This window comes from Leucoraja erinacea, chromosome 27, assembly GCF_028641065.1.
Source record: "Leucoraja erinacea ecotype New England chromosome 27, Leri_hhj_1, whole genome shotgun sequence".
Lineage (NCBI taxonomy): Eukaryota > Metazoa > Chordata > Chondrichthyes > Rajiformes > Rajidae > Leucoraja > Leucoraja erinaceus.
In genome coordinates, this window is record NC_073403.1 from 27,537,529 (window position 1) to 27,557,031 (window position 19,503).

General features: G+C 44.9%; 1 protein-coding gene across 1 annotated transcript in view; it reads left to right on the forward strand.

Moving 5' to 3' along the window:
• sumo1 (small ubiquitin like modifier 1) overlaps positions 1 to 19,503 on the forward strand; it is a 46,409-nt gene that overhangs the window by 13,733 nt on the left and 13,173 nt on the right. Inside the window, exons 2-4 of the mRNA XM_055657348.1 lie at positions 5,252 to 5,323; positions 5,422 to 5,499; positions 6,521 to 6,592. Coding sequence (XP_055513323.1) covers positions 5,252 to 5,323; positions 5,422 to 5,499; positions 6,521 to 6,592 — 222 coding nt within the window. The remainder of the gene's footprint in view (positions 1 to 5,251; positions 5,324 to 5,421; positions 5,500 to 6,520; positions 6,593 to 19,503) is intronic.

Genomic DNA, 19,503 nt, shown 5'->3' on the forward strand with positions numbered 1-19,503 from the left:
TTGTTTGTCTATCTAGGGACCATCATTTAATACTGTAACCAAAAATATATATTTTGGATGTCTGGGTTCTCGGTCCCCAAAAGTTTTAAGATGGTTGTCGTGAAATACTTTGTCGCAGCAAATGTATTGGAACATTCAGAGGTGATCTGTCAGTTACAATGTGCTCCTATTGTAAATATATAATTCAATGGAACCATTTGTCAGACTCAAAATATTGAAGTAAAGGATGTCTTTGTAGCTATTGAAATTGTATTGAATCACTTGTTTGTATAAAAACTTGACATATTTTGAGGTCAGGGAGATTCTGCTAAGAGGGTCTCCAAGAGAATGTCTGTTTTTCATGATGAATAAAGACATTTTATGTACACCAGATTCAGTCCCTCAAGTTCACTTGTCACAACATTTGGGGTATGTGAATGCCAACAGTATATCTATTCCACTTATGAGTCTTACTCTTTATAATTATGTAATTGTTGCCCGAATTATACCTTTCTGGTTTATTTGTGATTTTCCTGAAAAGTGGAGTTAGTGTTTAATAAGTTGGATGAGGTACCCATATTCAAGAAAATAGAAATTCTGTTATGTTGGCAGGAAAATTGCCAACTCAGGCCAGACTACTCGACACAGCTGTCACCTGTCACACATTCAGAGGACACATTCAATTTTATACTTGGGAATAGTGGTGGACGCTATTATCTTACGTCGATACTTGTGTTGATTTCAGATACTGTGATTTTATTTTCCTTTTAATGTGAGTAATATTTCTTGTTTTAACTACACAACCAAAGTCTTTGTGAGTCACAGACTAATCATGAAGTATCCGTGTTCTAGGAATTAAACTGAATTGTAGTTAGATGAATGAACAAAATGTAAATTCAGAAATGGGTCTTAATGTGCCTGGATAATTTCAACTACAATAGCGAAACTAGTGTTGAAGTAACTCAGTGGGGTACTGCAGCATCTCTGGAGTACATGGATAAGCGACATTTCAGTGAAGTTACTCTAGTACTTTGTATCCTTATTAGTAAACCAACATCTGCAGTTCCTTGTGTCTACACTCAACTACAAAAGCTTTTGGATTGTTTCTTCACTTTTCAGTAGACTTAGTATTTGTCTCTGGATAAATTATTTAACTCTTCCGCAACAAGTCTAAAGCAGAGCAGTGATTGTTGCTAAAGCTGAATGGGAACAATGAATTTAATTGCCCTTTTTATTGTTCGGGCTCAAATTAACAGGTACCTGGATGTAATAAAACAGCAGGGCAGATTCTAATGAAGGGTTATAACTGAAACAATACCTTTTCCTTTTGAAATAAGTAGGAAGATGGCATACATGGCAAGCACTGAACAATCCCTTCAAAATGTCTTGCTATTATTTCTCAGCCGCTGCTTTTGAAAGCCTGCTATAAGAGCAGCCAATCATTTTGCTAGTCCTTCAGAAAACACAGTATATGTGCTTTCCACAGTGCACCTATTTGTGCTAGGAGAACCTATCTGGTGTTGGCTCTTTTGGTTAGAATCAGCTTTGATTCCATACTAAAACATATCGTTTTATTTTTTCTGTTTAAATAAAATGTATATTTTATTTTATCATGTTCTGTAAGCATTTTCGTTAGGACAAATTAATTTTGGAAAGAAAGTACAAGCCGTAGCTTAACTACATAAACTGCTATTTAAAGTGGCTGACCTAAAATGTAATTAATTCGTATGCTGAGACCTACAGATGTATTTCTTTATTTCCCCATCATTCTAATTTCTTAAAATATCTTGTTTGCCATCTTTTCCTCCAGCCATTACTCTTTTAACCATTTTTCACCCCTAATATTTCATCAGGTAGCAGAAGTGTAAAAGCATCACATATCTTTGCTTTCCTTCCTGAATGTGGTGTCTTCTTGTCTTTTTCCACTTCTTGTCCCCCAAAATGTGGGAAATCGACTTTAGAGATACAGCACGGAAACAGGCCCTTCGGCCGACCGAGTCCACGCCGACCACAATCATTCCGTACTATCTATACTATAGAGACAATGAACAATTTTACAGAAGCCAATTAACTTACAGAACTGTTTAAGAAGGAACTGCAGATGCTGGAAAATCGAAGGTACACAAAAAAGCTGGAGAAACTCAGCGGGTGCAGCAGCATCTATGGAGCGAAGGAAATAGGCAACGTTTCGGGCCGAAACCCTTCTTCAGACTGATCGGGGGTGGGGGGGGCGGGGAAAAGAAAGGAAAAAGGAGGAGGAGCCCGAAGGCTGGGGGATAGGAGGAGACAGCAGGGGGACTGAGGAAGGGGAGGAGATAGCAAGGACTAACAAAATTGGGAGAATTCGATGTTCATGCCCCCAGGATGCAGACTTCCCAAGCGGAATATGAGGTGCTGTTCCTCCAATTTCCGGTGCTGCTCACTGTGGCCATGGAGGAGACCCAGGACAGAGCGGTCGGAGACGGAGTGGGAGGGGGAGTTGAAGTGCTGAGCCACCGGGAGGTCAGCTTGGTTATTGTGGACTTCAGGTCAGAAGAGGGACGATGTTTGCTGATTAATGGCACATTATTCAATTCCATTCACAGCTCCTCCAAAATGATGCAGTCCATTGCTTACATACAGATAACATTTAGGCATGGGCTGAAAACCCCGTGCCCAAATCCAACAAGTGAGAATCCAATTGCCCATCTTTTGCATTCAATGGCATTACCATTGCTAATTTTCCACACCATTAATGTTCCCGAAGGTCAGATGTACAAATTAAACTGTCCAGGAAAATAGAAAAGAAGATCAGAGACAGAGTAACTTGCGATGATTGATTGGCTTACTATCATCTGATGACCATTCCACCATTTACACTAGGTGCCGTAATCGTGGAGCTGATAGAGCTAGGGCAAGGTGCAGCATCAGCTCTATTAGCTGCATGAGGGTGTCATTAATGTTGGATCATTCCTCCAAATTGATTGGAATAAGCCAGATGTCAGTGTCTTCTCCTAACTCAACATCCCCAGCATTTAGATCCTTGTTACTCTTTAGTTGGACATTGTGGATAAGCCATACCGTTGCACGTTAACAACAATATCCCAAGACAGACACTCTATTCACATTTCTTTTCTGGCAGGCAGACAGAAAAATATATGTTAAGGATGTGAGTTTAGAGTTTTTAAGAGTTTAGAGATACTGCTTGGAAACGGGCCATTCAGCCCAGTGAGTCCATGCCGATCATCGATCCCCCGTTCATGCTAGTTCTTGTTGTCCCACATTTGCATCCACACCCTAGGCACTAACGGCAATTTACAGAGGTCAATTAATCTACAAACCCGCATGTCTGGGATGTGGGAGGAAACCGGAGAACCTGGAGGAAATCAATGGGGTCACAGGGAGAACAGTGCAAACTCCACACAGACAGCATCCTAGGTCAGGATCGTTCCAGGATCTATAGCACTGTGAGGCAGCAGCACCACCTGCTGCGCCCACAGTGCCAGGATCAAAGCTTATTTGAAGAACAACAACATCCTCACTGATGCTTGGGACAGCAGTTCCCACACTGGCTCATTAGTCACCTCATAATTCACAAGCCATCTTCAATATCAAAGATATTATAGATGTACTCAAGAAAATAGCGCCAATATGATCATGGCTGATTTATGCTGTTGTCTACTCTTTGTGCCATTTTCCTACAGCCTCCAATCCTTGATCTTTCAAACATTTATCTGCCGCCACTTTATACAACTGATGAGTTGTCCTTCAGAACACCCTTGCATAGCGAACACCAGCCTTTGGTCATCCGCTGTAAAAACACTTCTCTATGCGTCTCTGTTATAAGCGGACTGTGTGCTAAGCCTCCTGTACCCTCCGAAACACTGTTTAAAAATCGCGGTCAGTTACGGGAAGCACCTCGGCACATGGAAGAAGGGTGGTGGCTTTAGAGGTGTGAAGACCGTGCGTGTGTGGATCAAGGTGTCGGTGGAATAGGTTGCTGGAGCCAGGGTTCACATAGATTAAACGCCTGCTAGAGGCCCAACAGAAGTCTAAGACAAGTGTGCAGATTGGACACAGCCTGCAGCAACATGGAGCCGTGGTGGAAAACACCGACATCATTGCTGCACAAGACCAACCCGTACATTACCAACTCAGTGCCATTGCCAGGACAACTAACCATGAGTGCGCACCAGAGTGGGTAGGGGATGTGGGATGTGGGGGGATTGGGGGGGGTTATTTACTTGCAATTGAAGAATTCAATGTTCATACTGTTGGGTTGTAAGTTAGCCAAACGGAATATGAGGTACTGTTCTTTTAGCTTGCATGTGGCCTCACTCTGGCAATGGAGGAGGCCAAGGACCGAAAGATCGGTAAGGATTGCTTTACCCGGAGCTTCAGCGGGCCTTGGAAGACAAAGCGCAAGTGTTCGACAAAATGTTTGCCCAGTTATTGGTGTCATTTATGTAAAAAAAAGACCACATTGGGAGTGCAAAATGCAAAGACAAGAATGAAAGAGATGCACACAAACTTTTTGCCAAATGCTTCTGTGCGCTGGTTCAGCAATTCCAATGCACAGCATCGCAAGAATCTGCAGAGAATGGTGGACTTGGCCCAGTCCATTATTGACACAGCACTCCCTGCCGTTGAGAGCATCTACATAAGGTGCCTGCTTTCTAATTGTGTACTTTTGCGATCATGTCTTGGTTTTGCACAGCATTTTTCTTTGTTGCATAATTCATGTATAATTCATGTTTTTGTATGATATCTGAGTCCATGTGTCTGTGGTGCTGTTGCAACTAAGATTTTCATTGTAGCTGTACTTCACCTTACTTGTACAAATAATGATAAACTCGACTTAACCTATACTCCTACTCTTAACTCTACCTCGCTTGTTTTCCTATTATTGATCTTTATTTTGTTTTCCACTTAAAATTGGCTCCAATCTTTGCACTATTCTGCTGTTTAGCATTTGTCATTGGATGTGTTGTTATAATATTGTATTTACTGTTTATGAGCTTCACGCAAACTAGAATTTAATTGCACCCTGGTGTATATTACAATAAACAAATCTGAATCTAAATAATTTTGCAATATGCTACCTTCTATTGCATTCAGCAAATGTAAAGATTGACACAGCTCTATTCAAGCAAATACCCATGAGATGAAATGTGACTTATTCCCCAGTAAAGCACTACAACTGCAGGGATCAACCTGGTCATTGATCCAGAGCACAGCATTCTGTCAAACTAATATTTTTGTAAACTAAGTTCTCTTTTTTTGTTGTGATTAGGAGGCAAAGCCTTCCAGCCAGTCGGGAGAGAAAAAGGATGGAGAATACATTAAATTAAAAGTTATAGGTCAAGTAAGTTCCATAACTTTGTCCATTCAGTTTTGATTGAAGCTGAATTTATTTCAGATTTAAAAACTAAAAGCCATTGACTATACTTTTTGTTTTAAAAGGACAACAGTGAGATCCATTTCAAAGTGAAAATGACCACACAGCTAAGAAAGCTGAAGGAGTCCTACTGTCAGCGGCAGGTAGGATCATAGCTAAAGTCCTCTATTATACTCCTTGCAGGGAAAACGTGTTTCAAGTGATATTACAGTTCCATAAGTAATTCGGTAATGATTTCAACGGCAAAATATGCTTTTGTTTGATGCCAATGCAGGTAAACCTTGTTTAGATTTGTATCCATTTATGCCAATGGCAATACTCTCGCAGCGATTTTTAACAAAAATGTCATGTTAAATTGCTGTTCATGCTGCTACAATGATAAATCTCTAATATATTAGTTGTAGTGCTATTTGACCCAAAATGTTCTCTGCTGGCATAGCTTTAATTTTGGGAAGAACAGCATCTATAATTTTAATGCAGGGTATTTTTCACAGTAGGTTTTACACAGGCATTTTCCATGCCTTCAATTATACTTTGCTTCAGAGCAATACAACACTTAAAACCAAACCTATGCTGAAGTTCAACTAAAATTACAATCTTAAAAATAAAAATGATCTGCTTTAAATTCTTGAGCATGGTAAACAATTAGTCACAAATGTTATGATCGGTAGGTTTACATCTTGGCAAAATCTGATTTTGTTCTTGTCTGATATTCACACACGTTGCCTTCCAAGATGGAACTCGTAGTAATCAGGATTTGAACCCTGCCTGATTTTTCCATTTCCTTACCCTTCCTGAGGCCAACAGTTAATTTTTTTTTTTTTTAACTGTTTGTCTCGGTATTTACAAAGGGACAAACCTGAGTTCTTCCAAACCTTGCATGGCTAATTCACAATGGTAAATGTTTTTTTTTACCAGTTGAGCCATCAGGGAATCTCTTAAATTGCTGTCTTATTTCTAGTTCCACCAAGCATTGGTCTGAGGATCCAGGGCTTAGAGCATCTCCTTTGACAAAGGTACTCGGTCTCCATTTGGCTTTGAATGAATCATGGCATCATTTCAAACGGTCGTTATTAACTTTCAACAAATAGTTCGATAAAAACTATCGATTGCAATTTTCTAAATGAGTACACAGTCTAATTTAATGTTTTTCCATTGATGCAGGGTGTTCCTCCAAATTCACTTCGATTTTTGTTTGAAGGTCAACGAATCACAGATCAGCAAACACCTAAAGAGGTATGGGGGACATTTGATTTCTGACATTGCATTGATAAATTAAATTAAATGTGTCTTGAAGAGCTGTTTCTTGAATGTATTTAACCCTTTGGACTTTGTAATAAATTTCTAAGAAGTGATTATTTGAGTTGGGTATTTCGATGCTGTAGATTGGGGCAGACCTCTGTGATACTAAGGATCTGCAGCACCAAGGTGGACTGTTGAGCTTCATGCAGGCTCCAGCAAGGACGAAAACTGACAGGTTAACAAAGAAGGGCATATATTAAACCATATTAAAAATATTAAACCAAAGACTTAAAGTATACAGTGGAAAGGGTTTATGGTGTGCTAGAGACTGGGAAGTTTATAAAAATAGCAATGAGACATCAAAAAATCTATACATAACTAAAACTCTGATCTTGTGCTCTTCGGTTTGCGTGGTTTTTCTATTTGCGCGAAATGGTACATGATAGCGCTACTATTTTTCGGGATCTTACTCATCATTCTCCTGTGCTCAAGTGCAACAAGTTTTGTTCCGACCGATGGTATGAAAATCTTAATTCTTAAAAACCGCGCATGTGAGATTGGTCTCCTCTCCTGCCAGTCACCCGGGACGGCGACGCCTTCCAGCGCAACATCGCCACACTGATTGGCCAGGTCCTCTGTCACTCACCGGCGGGGAGGATCGAAGGAGCGGAGCGAGCATAGTTAGTGCATCACCGCCTGCTGGAGCGCGGCTGGAGCTGCGTCGCCCAGAGCCTGTTCGAGGCCGACTCCTGCAACCTCTCTATCCTGGGGAGGTGAGGAGGGAGAGTGGGGGGATTGAGGGAGAGGGGGGGGGGGGTAGAGGGGGGAGAAAGTGGGGGAGGTGTGGAGGGGAGGTGGGGGGGAGGGGTAATAGAGGCAGAGGAGGGGGAGATAGGGAATAGAGGGTGAGGAGGGCAGTGGGGGAGGTCAGGAGGGATAGGGGAGGTGGAGGGTAAGGAGGGGAGATGAGTTATGGAGGGAGGGAGGGAGTGACTGGGGGTAGGGAAAAGGAGAGGGGAGGGATTGGGGGTGGGGAGGAGGAGAGGGGAAAGAAGAGGGAGGGAAGAGGGGGAGGGTGTGCTGGGTGATGAGGGGAAATGAGCCGCGCCTGCGCAGTTAGGGGGTATGGTTGAGTGGTGGAATATTGCGTTAGGGGAATGGGTGAGTGGTGGAATATTGTGTTGGGGAACGGGTTGCGTTGGGGGACCAGGCCTCCCGTGTGACAATGGGACCCAAGGGGTCCCACATAGTTTAGTAAGAGATAGAATTGTTTGAAAGAAAACTGAAAAATAATATCAAAACAACAGCAAGGATTTCTCCAGATATATAAAGAAGATAGTACCCAGGGTAAGTGCGAGGGGAATTAATAATGGGAAAAACTGCTTCTCACAATGGCGCGGCCAGGTCCAGTCACCGTCGTGGTAGCTCCGCGGAGACTGGGGGGGGGGGGAGATTCGGAATAGGCTGAGAGCTCAAGCCTTCCGTCCACCTCTGCCCAGCATTGTTCTGGCGAACGTCCAGTCCCTGGAGAACAAGCTGGATGACCTCAGGGCGAGGATCAGATTCCAGTGGGACATAAGAGACTGCAACATCTTCTGTTTGACCAAGACATGGTTGACCTCGCTGGTGCCGGATCAGGTAATCTACCCAACCGAGTCCTTCACTGTTTACCGTGCCGACAGAACGGAAGAACCCGGGAAATCCAAGGGTGGAGGAGTTTGCTTCATGACCAATAATAACTGGTGCAACCCTGGAAATATTAAGACGCTTTCTCATTCCTGCTCGCCGTACCTGGAGCATCTGACGATCTTATGCTGTCCATTCTACCTTCCTCGGGAGTTCAGCTCAGTGATCAACACAGCCGTCTACATTCCTCCGCATGCTGACACCGAAGTGGCACTATCGGCCCTACACAATGTGTTATGTCGACACCGAAACAAGAACCCCGATGCGGCTATGGTGGTGGCTGGAGATTTTAATGTCAAACCTCAAACAGGTCATGCCAATTTCTGCCAACACATCACGTGCCACTAGGGGGGAAAGAACATTGGACCACTGCTGCAAGCCGTTCAGGAAAGGCTACAAGGCCGTTTCTCTCCCTCCTTTTGGAAAATATGACCACGCTGCCATTTTCCTGCTGCCGGAGTATAAACAACGGATAGTACGATAAACGGCAGTGACGAAGGACGTAAAGCGGTGGTCCGACCAGTCAGAGGCCATGCTGCAAGATGCACTGAGCGATGTCGACTGGACTATGTTCCAAGCAAATTCCAGTGAATTCGCGGAAGCTGTCACGGACGTCATTGCAACATCTTGCAATGTCTTGCAGACATACCTCGAACACCCTCACCTTGAACACAGGATCCTCTCAGGGTTGCGCCCTCAGCCCCCTAATGTACTCCCTGTACACACATGACGGCGTGGCCAGGTTCAGCTCCAACTCCATAATCAAGTTTGCTGATGACACTGTGGTGGTGGGCCTGATCTCTGATAACAATGAGAAGACCTACCGGGAGGAGGTGGCTGATCTAGCACTCTAGTGTCAGGACAACAGCCTGCTCTTGAATGTCATAAAAAACTAAGGAGCTGATTGTGGACTTTAGAAGGGCACAACATCCGAGGACGTACACGCCACTGGAGATAAATGGGGCTTTGTGGAAAGGGTGAGCTGCTTTAAATACCAGGGAGTCCACATCACACAGAATCTGATATGGACAACACACGCTGCCACACTGGTGAGTAAGGCAAGGCAGCTCCTTTACCACCAGCAGCTGAGGAAATTCAGAGTCTCTCTGAGGATCCTTCAGTGCTTCTAGTCTGGGGTTGTAGAAAGCATCTTGTCTGGCAACATCACAATCTGGTTTGGGGACTACTCTGCCCAGGACAGGAAGGCTCTGCAGAGAGTAGTGCGTTCGGCCGAACACACTACGGGAACTATACTCTTTCCCCCCCCCCCCCCCATCAGAAGGTGCAGATCCAGAGCCAGCAACATTATGGGGGACCCCTGACACCCCAGCAACGGACTGTTCCAGCTGCTACGGTCAGGCAAACACCTCTGCTGCCATGTCGTGAAAGCAGAGAGGATGAGACGGAGTTTTTTCGCACAGGCCACCAGGACTGTAAACTCACCAGGGACTAATTTACTGTATTAATTTACTGTTGTGTTGTCTTTTAAAAAAAATTTTTTTTCTAACATGTAAATACTTATTCTGTTCTGTAGTTTTTGCACAATCCGCAGGCATTGCCACTTTCATTTCACTGCACATCTTGTATGTGTATGTGACAGATAAACTTGACGACTTGAAAAATAGAGGATAAGTTAAACTTTGCATCAATTTCATGCAGGACACTGCAAATAAATCAAAGATATGGGCTAGTTTCAAACTGTCACCATACCCAAGAAGACGGTATTGTAAAATATAATGGAACTGAAGGCAGACAGGTTAAAGATAGTGTGTGGAAGTGAAACGAGCCATTGGTAGATATTTTTCAAAATTCAGAGTTTTGGAAAGGGATCATAAATGGGATTGTTTAAGAGAAAGGAAGACAAAAAGTAGGTGATTCTAGCCCTGTCGGCATATGTCTTGTTTGCTAAACATTGGATTCTACAATCGACAAACGGGTAGCTAATTATTTTGAGAATTTAATGGTTTTACGAAAAGGTTTGGTTTAAGTTAATGGTTTTACGAAAGGTAAATTATGTTTGACAAATTTGCTAGAATTCATTAAGGATATAACAAGCAGAGTCACTAGAGGGTAATCTATACGTGTGGTGTATTTGGATTTTCAGGAGCCATTGGATGAGGTGCCACAAGATCAAAAATGTTTATTTGTCATGTGAATAAGAACAATGATATTCTTACCGCAGCTTTACAGGCACATTGGATACAACAACAACAATAAATTTGGAATAGATTATTAGTTAATCTCAGCAAACTATACAATTAAAGTGCAGAATCCTAAGTACGTACAGAAACCATAGTTGTGCAAAGTCCATAGTGGTTCAAGGGTGATTTAAGAATCAGATTATTTGGGCTTTTGTTGAGGCTACACCAGGAGTAATCTGCACAATTTGAAACTTCTTATTTAAGAAAGGATACACAAGAGAGTGCAGATGCTGGAATCTTGAGCAAAGGACGTGATAAGTGGATCCAGATGTGGAGGGTGATCGATGGGCTCAGGAGGGCGAGAGAGGGGGAAAGATAACAGATCCTGGGATGTGATTGGAGGAGGTAACCAGGGGCTGCAGAGATGGAATCTGATGGAACAGGAAGGTGGAGTATGGGACCTAAATGGGAGGATGGGCAGATGCAGACAGTGGAAGGGAGAGAACTCAATGGGGGAAATTGTGTGGGTAACGGGCAGATAGAGTGGGTGAGGAAGAAGCTGGGTGAGAGGGAGGATGGTGTGGGAAAGAAGTGTGTGAGTGGGAGAATCTGGATGGATAGAGGGAGTAATAGAGAACAGATTTGAAATTTGGGATTTCCTCACCATCCATTCCATCGGCTCATTGCCCACTTAACTCCATCCACCAATCTGCCCCTCCTTACCTGGATTCATCTGGCCACCTCACTCATCTCGTTATACTGGCTAGCTCCACTGTACACTTTCAATCATAAACGTGCAGCACAGAAACTGAGCCTTTGGTCCATCTTGCCTGTGCCAATAGAAATGCGCCATCTAAGCTAGTCCCAATTACTTGCTTTGCCCTATATCCCTCTAAACCTTTCCTATCTGTGTACCTGTCCATGTGTCTTTTAAATGTTTTTATTATACCTGCCTCAACTACCTTTCTGACAGCTTGTTCCATATACCTACCATTCTCTTAGTGAATTATTTGCTGCTCAGGTTCCAATTATATCTTTGCCCCTCACCTTAAACCTATGTCCTCTGGTTCTTGATTCCCCAACCCTGGACGGAAGACTGCATTAAGCCTATCTAAACCTCGCCATGATTTTATACAGCTCTATAAGATCACTCTTCAGCCTCCTGTGGTTCAAGGAAAAACATTGTAGCCTGCCCAACATTTCCCTATAGCCCAGGCACATGTGTCCCGGAAAAATCCTCATTCAAATCGTTGATATAATCCACAAACAACGATGGACCCTGCATCTATACGTCAAGCACCATTCACAGGCCTCCAATCCAAAAATCAATCTTCCACCACCACTCCCTGCTCACCAGGACATTGGTTCTCTTCCAGTTCAGGTGCAACCCACCTCTCTTGTACAGGTCATCTCTGCCCCAGTAAAGATCCCAATGGTCCAAAAGCCTGAATCTCCCACTAGTTTACAGTTTAGTTTATTGTCACGTGTACCGAGGTACAGTGAAGCTTTTGTGGTATGCTATCCAGTCAGCAGAAGGACAACACATGATTGCAATCGAGCCATTTACAGTGAATAGATACATCATAAGGAAACAACATTTAGTGCAAGGTAAAGCCAGCAAAGTCCGATCAAGGATAGTCCAAGGGTCACCAAAGAGGTAGATAGATTACAGTTCAGCACTGCTCACTGGTTGTCCACACAAACTCCTTAGCCATGCATATACCTGCCCAATCTTACTGTTCTTTCCGAGAGCATTCTGAAGATTACTACCTTCGAGGTTGTACATTTTAGCCCTTTGCTTAGCTACTTGTACTCGCTCTGCAGGACCTCATCCGTTTTTCTATCTATGTCATTGTGCAAACGTGTCCGTTGACTTCTGGCTGCCTGCCCTCCCTCTTGAGAATGTTCTGCAGCAGTCCTGAGACATCTTGAACGCCGACACCATCCTGGAATGCCACGGAATCTCCTGCCTAGCCTCCTAAGTAATGTGTTTCCAATTACAATGGCTCTGGCTGACTTCACCCATTCCAAAAGAGCCAGGCTGGACTTGTGATGCTGCTCTTCCCCGACTCAACATCTCTGCCCCCCCACCCCCTAAACTGAATCTAAAGGGGTGTGCTTGTTGTCAAGGGGATTGGCCACAGGGAATTACTGCATTTCCTTTCCTAGTGGTCACCCAGCTACTTTCTTCCTGTGCTCTCGCCGTGATCACCTCACTGTAACAATTATCCACGACTTAATCTGTCTCTCAGATGATCCTGGAGTCGTCCAGCTGCTGTTCCAGTTCCCTAATGCGTTCTGCAAGGAGCTGTAGCTGGGTGCACCTCCCACAGGGCACTGCTCAGGAACACTGAATCGCTGACTTCCTACGTCCTGCAAGACGACCATACCATGGCCTCAGCTGCCATCTCTGCAGCCCAGAGGAAGGATTTCAACCCGAAGCTCCACTATCTGCAATGCATTCAGAAAGTATCCAGACCCCTTCACTTTTTCCACATTTTGTTACATTATAGCCTTATTCTAAAATGGATTAAAATCTATTTTTTTTTATCATCAATCTACAGACAATACAGGTGCACAACCTTCTATCCGAAAGCCTTGGGACCTGACACTTTTCGTAATTCAGAATTTTTCGGCTTTCGGAATGGAAGATTTTTAGCGTAGATTTTAACGGCTGGCTCAGTGGTAGAGTGCTCGGCTCGTATCCGCAAGGTCGCGAGTTTGCGCCTCGATCCCGGCAGTTACTCGATCGCGAGTTTGAGTCTTCAATGTAGTTTTTTCTTGCAGAATAGGAGAGAATAGGGAGGGTTAGGCTGGGATCATTCTCTGCGAGATGATCTTAGTGCGGGAGACAAGTGTAGGAGAGGTGTACTGACTGTGTGGGCAGAACTTTGGAAGTGATTGCCCACCATTCTCAAAAGCCGCTGTGTCTCCCTGTCCCTCCAACTCCAGAGGAATCCGCTCCCCGATGGGCCGCTACGGCGACAAGTGGCAGTTCGCCCACAGCCCGAGCTGCGCCCCCTCATCCGTAACCCGGGTTCCTCTGGAGTTGGAGCGGGGCTGGGCTAGAGTTGTTGCTGGCTGTGAGTCTCTGGGATCTCCGTGCTTGCAGTGGGCCTGGGGGTCGGTGTCCCGATGAGGGGGCACAGCTCGGGCTGTGGGCGAACTGCCACTTGTCGCTGTAGCGGCCCATCGGGGAGCGGCTTCTGGTGGTCCTGACGTCTCTCAGCTCCTGTCCAGGGGGGTGGCCGGAGACGTCAGGACCAACAAGAACCCGCTCCCCGATGCGCCACTACAGCGACAAGTGGCAGTTCGCCCACAGCCCGAGCTGCGCCCCCTCATCCGCAACCCGGGTTCCTCTGGAGTTGGAGCGGGGCTGGGCTAGAGTTGCTGCTGGCTATGAGTCTATGGGATCTCCGTGCTTGCAGTCGGTGGCCCGTTGGTCCTGACGTCTCCGGTCACCCCCCTGGAATGGAGCTGAGACTGGGAACTGTACCGCCCTTGCCCCCTCCCTCTGCAACTGCAAACAACTCCACAGTTCCCAGTCTCAGCTCCTGTACAGGGGGGTGACCGGAGACGTCACAGCCCGAACCATCAGCTTCTGTCCCTACGGGGACAGCGGAGAACGTGTTCCTCTGGAATTGGAATGGGGCTGGGCTGCTGCTGGCTGTGGGTCTCTGGGTTCTCCGTGCTTGCAGTGGGCCTGGGGGTCGATGTCCCGTTGGTCCTGACGTCTCCGGTGACTGGCACTGGCTCCAACATGAAGACAGTGCAAAGCCCCCGCGCCGGTGCAATGCGCGGGGAGCTGGAGAGGGGAGGGAAGGGGTCACACACATGGCCGGGAAGCAGAGGGGTGTAGGTGGGGTGAAACTGAAGGGAGCGACAATCTGCTGCTGCCTGCACGCTGAGTTAAAAAGTTCCCACGCAAGACTCACGATGCACTGTGTATCGTGAGTCTACCGCGGGAACCTTTTAACTCAGCGGGCAGGCAGCAGCAGATTGTCAATTATTAACCCTCCCGCGCAATATACCCTCACCTTCTCTTTTATGAATGGGGATTTAGTTCCCCTTTCTTCGAGGACCGACCGGAGGTTCCGCTGTCACCTCTGCAGGCCGCCCTTGGTGAACGTTTTCAAGGACCTTTCTTCAAGGACTGAAAAAATGTCGCTATTCAGAGGTTTTCGTTATTTGGATCTTCGGATAAAAGGTTGTGCACCTGTACCCCATAATAAAAAAGCGAGAAAAGGCGTTTAGAAATTTTTGCAAAGTAATTAAAAAGAAATAACTGAAATATCACATTTACACAAGTATTCAGACCCTTTACTCAGTACTTTGTGAGGCACCTTTGGCAGCGATTACAACCTCCAGTCTTCTTGGGTATAACGCTACAAGCTTGGCTCGCCTGTATTTGTGTAATTTCTCCCATTCTTCTCTGCAGATCCTCTCAGGTTCTGTCAGGTTGGATGGGGAGCGTTGATGCACAGCTATTTTCAGGTCCCTCCAGAGGTGTCCGATCGGGTTCAAGTCCGGGCTCTGGCTGGGCCACTCAAGGACATTCACAAACTCATCACAAAGCCACTCCTGCATTGTCTTGGCTGTGTGCTTAGGGTGGAAGGTGCACCTCCACCCAGGTCTGAGGCCTAGAACGCTCTGGAGCAGGTTTTCATCAAGGATCTCTCTCTGTACTTTGCTCCGTTCATCTTTCCCTGAATCCCGACTAGTCTCCCAGTTCCTGCCGCTGCAAAACATCCCCACAGGATGATGCTGACACCACCATGCTTCACTGTAGGTATGGTATTTGCCAGGTGATGAGGTGGTTTCCTCCAGACGTGACACTTGGCACTCAGGCCAAAGAGTTCAATCTTGGTTTCATAGAATCCATAGAATCTTGTTTCTCATGATTTGAGAGTCCATTTAGGTGCCTTTTGGCAAACTCCAAGCAAGCTGTCATGTGCCTTTTACTGAGGAGTGGCTTCCGTCTGGCCACTACCATAAAGGCCTGATTGGTGGAGTGCTGCAGATATAGTTGTCCTTCTGGAAGGTTCTCCCATTTCCACAGAGGAACTCTGGAGCTCTGTCAGAGTGACCATCGTGTTCTTGGTCATCTCACTGGCCAAGGTCCTTCTCCCCCGATTGCTCAGTTTAGCCGGGCGGCCAGCTCTATCAAGAGTCCTGGTGGTTCCAAAGTTCTTCCATTTAAGAATGACGGAGGCCACTGTGCTCTTCGGGACTTGCAATGCTGCAGAAATTGCTTTTTACCCTTACCCAGATCTGTGTTTCGACACAATCCTTTCTCGGGGGTCCAAGGGCAATTCCTTCGTCTTCATGGCTTGGTTTTTGCTCTGACATGCACTGTCAACTGTGGGTCCTTATATAGACGTGTGTGTGCCTTTCCAAATCATGTCGAATCAATTTAATTTACCACTGGTGGACTCCAATCAAGTTGTAAAAACATCTCAAGGATAATCAATGGAAACGGGATGCATCTCAGCTCAATTTTGAGTATCATAGCAAAGGGTCTGAATACTTATGGAAATGTGATATTTCAGTTATCTCTTTTTAATTACTTTGCAAAAATTTCCAAACATCTGTTTTCGCTTTTATTATGGGGAATTGATTAAAAAAAATGAATTTAATCCAGTTTACAATAAGGCTGTAACGTAACAAATTGTGGAAAAAGTGAAGGGGTCTGAATACTTTCTGAATGCACTGTATTATATTATGCCTGCATGATCTGCTGAATTACTCCACCAGTTTTTGTTTGCTACCATTCAATATTATCATGGCTGATTTGCAACATGCAAATTTTTGTTTCTGTGCCAATTTCCCATAGACTTCAGTTATAGAGTCATAGAGTGATACAATGTGGAAACAGGCCCAACGTGCCCACACCGGCCTATATGTCCCTGCTATACTCGTCCCACCTGCCTGCGCTTAGTCCATATCCCTCCAAACCTGTCCTATCTATGTACCCGTATTAACTGCTTCTTGAACGTTGGGATAGTCTCAGCCTCAACTACCTCCTCTGGCAACTTGTTCCATACACCCACCACCCTTTGTGTGAAAAAGTAACCCCTCAGATTCCTCCAATCTTTTCCCCTTCACCTTAAACCTATGTCCTCTGGTCCTCAATTCATCCACTCTGGGCAAGAGACTTTGTGCATCGACCCGACCTATTCCTCTCATGGAGAGTTCGCTGATCAGTTTCCCCGATCTTTCAAAAAATTACCTACTTACTTTCTTTAAGTAGCCAGTGGGGTATAGAATTTCAGAGATCCATCATTCTTTGTGAGAATCTCCTATGTCAGTTTTACAGGGCCAATCTTCAACTGTCCATTTCCCTCCATAGATGTGCCTGGTCCACTGAGTTCCTGCAGAAGTATTTTCACTCCAGATTCTAGCATGTGCAGTATTTTGCCTCCATTTTGAATGGTAGAGCAGGCTCAAGAGATCAGGTGGCCTACTCTTGTGTCTTGTGTTCCTACTGACTGTTCTGACTGTTCTGGATCTATCAATCAATCAATCAATCAAAAGTTTTGACTTTAGAGAGATACACAAGACTAAGTGGGACCCGTTGGGAGCGCTAGTATGGGTGTGATGGGCTGAAGGGACTTCCATAGGGCTAGTTGTGGGCCGAATGGATACCTGGGCTGGCAGCTCAGTCACTCAGGCCTGGTGGGCTGGCAGCTCAGTCAATGCAGGCTGACAGCTCAGTCTCTCAGGGCTGGTGGGCTGGCAGATCAGTCACTCAGGGCTGGTGGGTTGGCAGTTCACTCACGGCTATTCCTTGAAATTCCATTTCAAGCATAGTGCAGGCCACCAAATTCAATTTCATAGCATTTCCAGCCGAGTGCAGGCCACCAGACTTAATTTCATAGCATTTCGGGCTGTGCAGGCCACCAGACTCAATCTCATAGCATTTCAGGCAGAGTGCAGGCCCCAGGGCTCGATTTCATAGCATTTCAGGCAGAGTGCAGGCCACCAAATTGCCAAACAACTCATTGCATTGTCATTAAGGGCTAACAAATCATTTATTGCAAGTACATTGCAGACTCACAGTTCAGTTGATTCACAGCATAGAATCACAGTTGTGGACTCTCCCTTGCAATCTTCCAGAGTGACTGACTCGTGTCCAGTCATCCGGGGTTTTGTGGTCCTGGCCCCCCGGAAGGCGCATTACCTTTATCATGGCAATTGACAGGCGAGAGGACCAATCAGCTGATCTCAAGATTTTTTACACTCATAACTTTTTTATTTTTTATCAATCAGAAAAATCCTCAGGGCTGCCTCAGTGGAGGAGGACTGAGTAAGATGGCCAAAAATCATAGCGATATATGATAGCGTTTTTTCTAAAATCAATATACAGCGCAGACAGGAAATGGTCAATATGAGACTTAATTATATAGATGAACACAAATCCAAGTTTTGCTTTTTAAAATGCTAAGTGCACCAGTAGTCAAAACTAGCTCTGATACTTACCAAAATAAATCTGATAAAATTATCCTTTCTTTAAGATTTGAAACACTGAGGCTTTTGTAGTACAGGTGCACAACCTTTTATCCGAAATTCCAATTTTATTTTTATTAGACCTCTCCACCAATTCCAATACAGGTGCACAACCTTTTATCCGAAGATCCAAATAACGAAAAGCTCTGAATAGCGGACATTTGTTTCGGTCCTTGAAGAAAGGTCCTAGAAGACGTTCACCGAGGGCGGCCCGCAGAGGTGACAGCGGAACCTCCGGTCGGTCCTGGAAGAAAGAGGAACTAAATTACCTTCATAAAAGAGAAGTGGAGGGTATATTGCCCGGGAGGGTATATCGCCTACCTGGAAGAAACCGGACATTTTTTCCAGGATGTCGTCTGCACACCAAAGTTCACGTTTGGCGCCAAACGCATGTCGCCTCTGCTGCACACGGATATAAGAATGTGAAAATGTCAGAAAGAGCTGCAGATTCCCCTATGGATAACAGTGAGAAGCAGAAAAGGAAGCGTCTGTCATTTTCGATAGCACAGAAAGTAGAGTTATTGCAGAAGCTTGATCGTGGTGTATCTGTGCGGCGTCTTACTGAAGATTATGGTGTGGGAACTACCACCATATACGACCTAAAGAAACGGAGACATAAGTTGTTGAAGTTTTACAGTGACAGTGATGACCATAAACTAATGAAAAATAGGAAAACGCTCCATAGGGCAAAAAACGAAGATCTTGACCGTGTGCTGATGGAGTGGGTTCGACAACGAAGAGGTGAGCGTATGCCACTGACTGGTTTGATGGTAATGAAACAAACTAGAAAATACCATGCACCATTGGAGGCGAGTGTGACTATTCAGAAGGTTGGCTGCAGAAATTTAAGAAGCGTCATGGTATAAAATATCTGTAAATCTGTGGTGAAAAAGCTTCTGCTGATTATGATGCAGCTGAACGTTACATTGATGAATTTGCCAAGATGGTATCTGATGAAAACCTTACTCCGGAGCAAATATACAATGCTGATGAAACAGCTCTCTACTGGCGCTACGTCCCTAGAAAAACATTAACAACGGCTGATGAAAGAGTACCATCAGGTTTCAAGGACGCTAAGGACAGGGTGACTGTTCTTGGGTATGTAAATACTGCAAGCACACACATGTTAAAGTTGGCAGTGCTTGGAAAAAGCCAACGTCCAAGATGTTTTAAAGGTGTAACAAATCTACCTGTGCATTATTATGCAAACAAGAATGCATGGGTAACCAGAGAAATGTTTACCAATTGGTTCAATAACCATTTCATACCAGCTCCACAAGCTCATTGTAGAGAAGCTGGACTGGTAGAAAACTGCAAAATTGTATTGCTCCTAGACAACTGTTCCGCACATCCCCCTGCTGAAGTTCTTGTGAAAAATAATGTTTTTGCCATTTATCTTCCCCCCCAATGTGACTTCTTTAATACAGCCTTGTGACCAAGGAATTTTGCGCTCAATGAAGACAAAGTATAAAGACTTTTTTCTGAACTGCATGCTTGCTGCAGTCAACAGAGGCGTAGATATCAAAGACTTCCTGAAAGAGTTCACTCTTAAGGATGCCATTTATGCACTTG